At 67.6% G+C, this 9,117-nt stretch overlaps 1 protein-coding gene across 1 annotated transcript in view; it reads right to left on the bottom strand.

Moving 5' to 3' along the window:
* Positions 1 to 4,863, bottom strand: part of FSCN2 (fascin actin-bundling protein 2, retinal) — a 7,907-nt gene extending 3,044 nt beyond the window's left edge. Inside the window, exons 1-4 of the mRNA XM_077756446.1 lie at positions 3,974 to 4,863; positions 935 to 1,091; positions 531 to 652; positions 2 to 167 (exon numbers count right to left, since the gene is read on the bottom strand). Coding sequence (XP_077612572.1) covers positions 2 to 167; positions 531 to 652; positions 935 to 1,091; positions 3,974 to 4,799 — 1,271 coding nt within the window. The 5' untranslated portion in view covers positions 4,800 to 4,863. The remainder of the gene's footprint in view (position 1; positions 168 to 530; positions 653 to 934; positions 1,092 to 3,973) is intronic.
* Between the last annotated feature and the right edge of the window lie 4,254 nt (positions 4,864 to 9,117).

Raw genomic sequence — 9,117 nt, 5'->3', positions numbered from 1 at the left:
TTGGATGTGGTAGGCGCCGTCGCTGAAGCTCAGGTGGAAGACGTCGTAGACCGAGCGGTTGGTGTCCAGCTGGTTGGAGCCGCGACGGTGGCAGACAAAGCCGTCCGGGCCCCGCAGCACCAGGATGGGGCGGTTGATGAGCTTGAGAATGAACTCCTCGTCCTCACCTGGTGGGGAGTGGTGGGGGCTGAGGGGTGGCCCAGCGCCCGCCGCCCTCCCGGGCTGGGTTAGGCAGGCGGGGCGCGTAGAGGGCCCAGACTCTTGGTGCCTCTTGTGCGCGCATCTGCCACCGCCTTACGTGACCTTGGCAAGGGGCCTGCTGCCGCTGGGCCCCAGGTCCCCCGGGTGTACGGAGGAGCTAAGGGCGCTCTGGGCTCTGAGTGTCCCTGACGTCCGGGGCCGTTGTCTTGACCAGCAAGGACGGCTGTTACCAGGCACGGCGGCAGCCGTTACACAGGGAGGGGGAACGGGTTCTTAGTAGGCACGCGGCCCGGCCTCTATCCCAGGCCAGGTGAGGGGTGCTCGCTCACCCACAAAATCGCTAGTGGCCGCCAGCTGTCCGTTCTTCTTCATGCACACGTAGCGCCCATTACTAGCCTTGAGTGCCACCCGCCGGCCGCGCCACTCCGTCTCAAACATGGTGGTGGCAGCGCTGGAAGAGTCAGGGTAAGGTCCCCTCAGAGCAGCAGGGCGTTGGGAGCTCAGCCCCCAGGGGGAGACCGGCACCTGCCCCCCGACACACCCACCACCACTGAGAGCCGCCCCTCACCCCGCTGGGCACCCCCCGGCTGGGCTGCTACAGTGCTCCTCCTGGTGCGGGCGGAGGTGACCACGGTGGTGGTGGTGGATCTGGAGGTGGAGGTGATGTAATGGTGCTGGTGGTGGAAGTGGTGGTGACAGGGGTGGTGGCACATGTGGGGGGGGGTGCACTCACACTTGTGTGGCCGTGGCCTGGATGCCCCCATGGGTGACCAGGGTCCAGTAGCCCCCGGTGCTGGAATAGAAGGCGCACTTCTTTGTCTCCTGGTCAATTTGCATCAGGAAGGTCTCATGATGCTGTTCTTCATCTTGGTTGGCAGAGACGTTGACCCCTGGAGGGAGGATATGGGAAGCCCCTCACGCCTCTCCCTGGGTGGGGGGCGTGGGGAGCAGAGAGATGGGGAAGAGCATAGTCGGGGGCGACCCTGGAGGGGCTCTCACCCAGAACCCTTTGGAGTTAAGGTTTGGAAGGCACTTCTGGAGGGCGGGGGCCCACGGCCATGTGGGCTCACTGCAGGTCGCCTCCGTCCTGTTCCCTGAAGGTCCTTGGCCCGGCTCCTACCGCAGCCCCGGGAGCCGGAGCCTTCCGTGGCCGCAAATCTCCTGCCCCTGCTAATCGCCGGGTAATCTGCTTGCCGCTGCCCTCCCGACCCGAGGCTTACACCAGCCTCTATTTATAACTCCTTCCTAAGCCACTGGGTGGGCACGGTGGGGTCCCTCTGTTCCCCAGGCCATTGTCCAGGACACAGCTGGGGCCTGGGGTCCACTGCTGGGCACCGAGCAGAGGCGGGACCGCCGTCACCTCCCCAGCCCTGCTCGTGTGTGTGTTCTCCCAGGAGCCTTGAGGGAGGGCAAGGCTATCTGGGGCTCTGCCTGGGTTTCTGGAAGGGGGCACAGGGGACATTCATGCCGGGGTGGGGGGCGGGGGTAGGCGCCGGGGCCTCCCTGGCTCCTTCCCATGAACCACGCCCCTGTTTCCAGGGGTGTGACCCATCCCAGAGCTGCCCGGCAAGGCTGGCCTCCAGCATGTCCAGCTGGTGGAGCCAGAGGAAACGGGGGCCTGAGGGTCGGGGCCAGATCCCGTCCAAGCCTGTCCCCAGGAAGGTGGGGCGGGGACCAGGCAGGGCCTGTGCCAGAGAGGGTGAGACCTGGGGCCCTTCGCCAGCTCCCAAGGCTGTTCCTCCAAAGCCTCCCAGATCGGGGTCTGTCCTCCGACGCGGATCAGCACCGTCCCCACCGTCCCACCAGCAGCGGTGAACTAAGTGACCCCTGCCGTCCCACCATCAGCACTAACATAACCGACAGCAAAGTGTCCAGGGCCCGTGGGTGCCGTGGGCCTTGACCAGGGACGGCTCCTGGAGGAGGTGACACTGAAACAGACCAAGGAGACGAGAGAGGTGCCGAGGGGGAAGGCGGCCGCCGCCACCTCTGAGGCCGCCCCCGTGGCATCCGCACGAGGGCCCCAGCCCGAGGGCAGCACTGTCCCTGGGGAGCGGCCGCACGAGAGCGAAGGGCTTTGAGGACACCACCGAGCTGGCACGGGTGTCCTGCCTGGGCCCCCACGGCCCCGGAGCCTCCAGACTTTGGCTCGTACGAGGTTCTCCACGTCCTTGAGCATTTGGGACTGTTCCGTCAGCCACACCGTGTCCCTGAGGCCGGCAGTGGCTGCAATAGAAACAAGCAGACTCTGGCCGATTGGGGGCAAAAGACGATAGTGGGTGGAGGAAGCAGGCCGGCGGGGTGCTCCCAGACACCCCAAGAAGACGGGTTTGGGGCTGCCCGGTCAGCAACGTCGCTGGGATACAGGCACCAGCTCCAGCTGCCACGGAGCCCCGGGGACCACCGGCGCCCCCCCAGGACTGACGGGCCACATGGGGGGGGCGGGTCATATGCCCTCAGGCTTTTTGCGAAGGAAGCGAGCAGGCGAATGTGGGTGCCTGGCTTCTACAATGGAAGGCAGACCTCGCCCTCAGTAGGGGGCTCCCCTGCGAAAGGGCCAGGCAGGTGCAGGGGAGTCCAGAGATGGGAGGAGAGTCCAGACGGCACCACCCTCACCGCCACCGCCGGCACTGTCCCTGTCACCACCTCCGGCGCCACCACGGCCCTGCTCGCCAGCGGAGCACAGCTGGGTGCTGTGTCCACGTGGCCTCTGACCCTCACAGAGGAGGCCCTGCACGCCGTCGCCTGCATTTTACTGACAATTCAACCACAGGGGCCTTACCACAGCCCAGAGAGCCGTGCGGCTGGACCGTGGGGCCTGTGCGGGGAAGGACAAGGGCTGACTGTCCTCCGTGTGCCCCAGGACCTGGCCACGGTCCAGACAGGCGCGCAGGAGGTGTTAGCTGGAAGCCCGTCCCCACGCAGGACTGGCCTTGGGAACCTTGACTACAGGCAGGGCCCCCACAGCGATAGCACGGCTGTCCCTCCCACGGGGGGCTCGTGGCTGGGCCCCTGCCGGCGGGACCAGGGGCCAGGTCAGGGTCCACACACCCAGGGACCCAGATAGAGACAGCCATGACTGCTGACCCAGGCCCAGCTAGGGGCCATTCCGGAAGTTCAGTTTCTTCTCCAGGAAGTGGGAATTGCCCGTGTTCACCTCGTAGGTATGTGGTCACACGTGGAAAGGTCACACAAGCAGGTGACCAAGATCCAGGATTCACAGAGAGCCAGGCTGCACCCACTGACCAGAGACCGTGCCTTCCAGCAAGAAGTGAAGGCCACCAGACTGGAGGGACCCCAAGGTCCCTCACCCCTCTCCTGGGTTGAAGGAGGGTCCCCGCTGGTCAGGCATGGGAGGTGTGGGCGCCGCAGCCCCGCCAACTGCCCTCCTGCTGGCTCCTGGCCGTGTCCTCAGCCCCCTCCCCAGTCTCCTGTGAAGTTTAGAAAATGGAGCAGACAAGAAGGGGAGTGTGGGGCCAGCCCCCTGGCCCTCGCAGCAGCCGGCCTGGGCCTCGCCCACTTCCTGCGGGGCACTGCCTGTCCCCCGCTCAGCTGCTGCCCAGCATGCCCAGGGTGCAGTGGTCCTGAAAGGGATCCCCTCCCTCCGGCTCTGAAGCCAGCAGCCCCAGCCAGGACCCCCACACGTGGCCCAAGGCACACACCCTGTCCTGTGCACCGCCACCCATTTATCGCCACCCATACGGACACGGTGCCACTCCCCCGCATGAGCCCCCACACCGAGGTCAGCGTGGCTGTCCCACCGCACCCACGTTACCTTGCCGCACGGACACGTAGCGGTGGTTGGCGGCCACCAGCACCACCTGCGGGTGACTCTCCTCCAGGTCGAAGAGCTCGTCCTTGCTGGGCCGCGTGTTGCGACCTGCCCTCAGCGTGGCAGTGGGGCCCACGGGCGCCAGGTAGCGGCCGTCGCAGTCCTTGAAGGCCAGCTTGCCCGCCTTGAACTCCAGCGTGTAGCGGGCTCGGGCCTCGGGCTCCCAGACGAGGCGGCCGTCGCTGCGCAGATAGCGGCTGTCACAGGACCGGAGGCAGTACTGCCGGTTCTCGAAGATGAGGGTGATGAGCGCGTCCACCCCCCACGGCGTGTTGCTGTCTGCCGCCAGCTCGTCTTCCTGCGGACACAGGTGCACGTAGCGCCTCCGGCTCACGCTCAGCAGGTGAGCCTGCGGGTGGATGGCCAGGTGCACGGTCCACAGCTCGGCCGGGGAGATGGCCGTGGCGAAGCAGGACAGCCGATCCTCGGTGCCGCCGAAGAAGCGGCCGTGTGGCTCTGAGCGCAGCACCCAGCGCCCGTCGGGCTGCGGCAGGACCAGGAAGCGGCAGTCGCGACCCGGCCGCTCAGCCTCGCAGGCCACGCGCCCATCCTCCTCGGCTGACAGGTAGCGGCCCAGGTGGCTACTACGGAACAGCACGGCGGTGCCCTGCCCCGGGTCAGGCTCCAGCACCCACATCTGCTTCCGCTTGAGGCTGGAGGCCGAGGCATTGACCTTGAAGCCGAAGCTCTCAGCTGTCAGGTATCGGTCAGTGTCGTTGACAAGGCCAAACTGGATCTTCAGCACCTGGTGCAGGCCGTTGGTGGGCATCTTCGGGGCAGACCCACAGCCCCGCGAGGGGCCTGGAAGCTCTCTCTGCGTGCTCTCGGCCCCCGAGTTCCCCCAGAGGCCTGGCCGGCGTCATGGACCCGCTGCCCTCTGACCAGCAGCTGCGGGGCCCCGGGCGGTTCTTACATGGCCCGCGGGCAGCGGAGGGCGGGTTGGAGGGCGGATCAGAGCTGTGCCGGCTTAGGGACAGCGGCTGCCTTTTGTTACCCCAGCTTGGATTTCAGCCACTCCTGGACTCCTCGAGCGGCCGGAGCCCCGGGGCCTGCCCGGCTGGAAAGCTCCGCCCGCCGAGGGCCACCCACCTCCCCGTCGTCACTGGCGGCCGCCCAGGCCCACAGCTCGGGCCTCTGCCCCGCCTCCTGGCCCTTGCGCCTCTTGGCCTCTCTCTCACGTGTCCCCTACCTTAGGGCCCCCAGACCCACTGCACAGACTCGCCCGCACAGCCCCGCTCCTTCCCGGCGCAGAAAGAGCTGCCTGATGGAAAGTCGCTGCGAGGCCGCAACCCGATCGCAGCCCTCCACCCGCAGCAGCCGCCAGATCCGCGGCCAGATCCAGTTACCCTTCTCTGATTCCTGGTGCCAGGAGCCCGGCCCCCCGACTCGGGCAGCCTGCAGCCCTGGGCCCCATACCTCTCCCAGGGTGGCCCTGGCTGGGCGAGGGGCAGGCGGGAGCGTCGGTGCCAGCGAGCAGCCAGGTGCGCCCCGGCACCCCCATAGGGCAGGCCCAAGCCCGGGTGCGGGCCATGTGGAAAGGCCACATGGGCGGCCCGGTGGTGCGGGGCTCAGGGCCCCGGTTTGCCAAGATGGCAGTAGTGTGATGGAGAGGGTGACGTCCGCCTCAAGGAGGGGAGGCGACATGGGAGGGTGGGCGCGGAGCAGATGGGGTCCCAGAGGCCATGAGCCACTGGACTCAGGGTGAGAGGACCAGGCCTCCGGCCACCCCCATGCTGTAGGCACCTCTAGGAGCCCAGTCTCCCCCTTCCACGGGTGAGCAGTGGGGAGGCAGCCTCGCCGCGTGGCCCTGGGGACGCCTCAGCTGTTGTTCGTGTTCCTGTGACGACTGAGGTCTTTACAGGGTCCGGTCCAGGGGGTCGTGGGGGCCAAAGCCCTCTCAGCAGCCAGATGTGGCCAGCAGGCCGGGGAGGCTGGAAGCCGCCCCCACCCCGCCCCCAGCACCTCCAGCCCCAGGCCCTGGGACCACCTGGCTACGTCCCCTCCCCCGGAGCCCAGGGGCCATCTCTGGGCACCTGCGGTGGCCTGCTCAGCCGCATCCTGTCTGTCTGTCTCCTGCACCTGCCTCCGGGGCTGGGAGCCAAGCAGTGGAACCAGAGCTGCCCGGCCTGGGCCTGGGCCAGCCTTGGGGTCCTCTTCCTCATCGCAGTGTGTGGCCCTCAGGCCTCCCTGGGGAGGGGCCCGGGCCACGGCACTTCCAGCCTCAGCCTCGTGGGCCCTGGGTGCCCTAGGCAACAGCCTCTCGACCCTCTGGAGGCCACGACGGCCCCCTCCCGCGGGAAGGGGCCTGGCGCCAGGCCTGCGTGGGCCCCGGGGAGCAGGCAGGGCAGGCAAGGTCAGGAGTCCCTCCTCCGTTCTGCAGGCCCCGAGCGCGTGCGGACACTGGGGGACAAGCTCACGCGTCCCTTCACCGGGGCCGGAGTGGGATTCCGGGAGACACACCTGGGCACAAGACCCCACGACAGCTCGGTGCGCGCCGAGGGTTGCTCGAGTGAGGCTGGTCGTGGCCCTCTCAGGGGGCATCATCCATCTCTGCGGCCCACGTGCATCGATGGGGCACCAACCGTGTGCCTGGCTCGGCTGCGTGCCAGGCACCCACTGGCAGGGGATGTACTCCCTCCAGAGATAGTGCCCGCACAAAATCCTCCCACGCCCCAGGGGCCCAGGCCTAGCCCCGATGCCAAGGAAACATCCATGGGGGGGCGGGAGCCATGGGCTGTCCACGCCCATTCCTTGCTGGACCTCACTTTGCCCCACCCCCAGGGCTTCGGGAACACCGTGGGACACGTGCCCAGCAGCACGGCTCAGTTCACCCTTGCGGGGGGGCAGCTGTGCCCAGGGTCCCCCCAACTTCCAGCTCTGAAGAGCCCGGGATGCCCGCCTAGCATCACAGCCTCATTAGTGCTGGCAGGCGCTGGCAGGGCGCTCACGGGCGTCATGTGCCCAGTGGGAGGCAGGCCAGCTGCCAGGTGCTAAGTGGCCCTGGCTCCGGGAGTCCTCTTCGTGGTGGAGCCAGAAGTGGCTGTGGCCTGTCAGTTCTGGGGCCCTGCAGCCCGAGGCGGGCATGAGTTGGGGTGCCCGGCACTGACCCAGGGTTTGAGCCCAGGGGTGACCTTTCAGGCCCCAAGGGGGACTCTGAGAGGTGGGCCTCACAGCCCAGGCCTCCTTGGAGGGAGGTGGTTTGCATAGATCTACCCGCTACCCCTGCCTCAGGCCCCAAGGCCGGAGCCCAGATGCCTGCCGGGGTCATGGTTCCCTTCTGGATCCCCCGTGAGGCTCTGGCACACAGCAGGGACTGGGAAGGTTTGGGAAGGTCTGGAGCGTATGTGATGCGCTGAGACCCACAGGGCGGATGAGGCAGTGTGCGTGCCGTGTGTGTGTGTGTGTGTGAGAAGGTGCATCGGATGGACGGGCAGGGCAGAGTGAGCCGGGCCCCGACCCCAGAGATGCTTCCCTGGACCCCAGCCTCAGGGCCCACTCATGGCTGCCCGGGACGGTGATCAGGCCGAGTGCAGCACATGGGAGTCCGCTTGAGATTCCCTGAGACTGTGCTGGGCGGGAGCCCCCAGCCGTGCCCCAGGGAGCACTCCTCAGGGAAGCACAGGCGATCCTGTGGCCGCAGCCCCTGCCAGGGTGTCCACACAGCCACCGCCTGTCCAGGATGCCTTTGGGGGCCTCCAAAGCCACCTGACCCCACTTATCTCTGAACCTGCCCTCAGGGGGGCTGGGGAGTGCCCCCTGTGTGTGTCCATTGCCCTGGGCTGTCGTCTGCAACCGCTGGACGGATGTCAGCCTGACTGATGCACCAACTGAAAACATGTTTCACTCGAGGAGGTGCCTTTCCCTCGTGGGTACGGAGGGGCTGTTTGTGTGAGCAGCACCCTGGGACCCCACTGCAGGGAGTGGCCAGCTGCAGATGGACACAGCTGGGTGGACCCTGCTTCAGAAGCTGGGCCTACGAGGCAGGGGCGGCCTCAGCTCTGAGCTCCCAGCAGACAAGCTTAGCGCAGATCCTCCTCGGCCACCGGCCCCTCTTAGTGAGGTTTGGCTGGGGCCAGGGACAGAGAAGGCCTTGAACCCCCCGGCCCCTGGCACGGAGCTCTCAGGAAGCTGTCCCTTCCCTGGGATGCTGGGGGATGGGGTGGAGGGCCTCCCTCCCCAACCCCAGTCGGGCCCCTCCGGGGCGGCCAGGGTAAGGACTCTGGGTCCTACATATCTCGACCACTGGCCTTGGATGTGAGAGGCCAGCCTGGGCTCCTGCCAGCTCATTGTTTGCTGCCGTGGCGACCGGCGCGTGTACCAGGCCGGGTGCCCAGGCAATGCCGATGCCGGTGGCGTGAGCTGGCACAGGCCCCGTGTGTGTGCAGGCTGGGGGAGGGGATGGATCCCCACTTTGGCTGACCCGGAGCCCTGGAAACCAGGAGATGGCCCGGGGCAGCACTACCTACCGAGGGACCTTCCCAGACCACACCTTTCCCCTGTCGCAGACCCGGGTCTTGGCCCCTTGCTCGAGCCAGGCCACCTGTGCGCTCCCCGCAGGGCAGTGAGTCTCTGGGAATGCCTTCCAGGAACCCCCCGGGGCCCCACCCGGCTCCCTGGTGCCCCGGCCTCAGCCCTGGGCCAGCTGCCGCTGCTGTCAGACTTCCCGTCCCGCTCTGCCCCGGGCACTGTGCCCTCTGGGCCAGGCCACTGCGGCCAGCCCCCCAGGCGAGGACTATCCTGCTGGCCTCCAGGCTCCTAGGCCCTGCCCAAGGCCCTGATTCTCATGCTCCCGGCCCAGCGTCTGTTCTGGGGAGTCCAGCTTGGCGGGGGTCCAGGGCCCAGCCTCCTGCGTGGTTCCTGAAAGCGGCCCGAGGCTTGGCCGCCTCATCATTCTTTCATGGTGGAGCTGGGCCGCTCTGCGGCTCCGTTTACACGGGCGGAGCCGGGGTTGGTTTACGGGAGGGGAGGCCTGCAGCCGGTTTAGGGTGACAGGCTCCCTTCTGTCGGCCGCGTGGGGAGGGGCTCCCGAGTCTCACCCTGCTGGGGCGTGCCCAGCCCCCCTGCGGCCTGCTCCTCCTCAAACTCCA

Source organism: Crocuta crocuta, unplaced genomic scaffold (genome assembly GCF_008692635.1).
Source record: "Crocuta crocuta isolate KB4526 unplaced genomic scaffold, BGI_CrCroc_1.0 scaffold50, whole genome shotgun sequence".
NCBI classification, from domain to species: Eukaryota; Metazoa; Chordata; class Mammalia; order Carnivora; family Hyaenidae; genus Crocuta; species Crocuta crocuta.
This window is presented reverse-complemented; position numbering and strand designations above follow the sequence as displayed.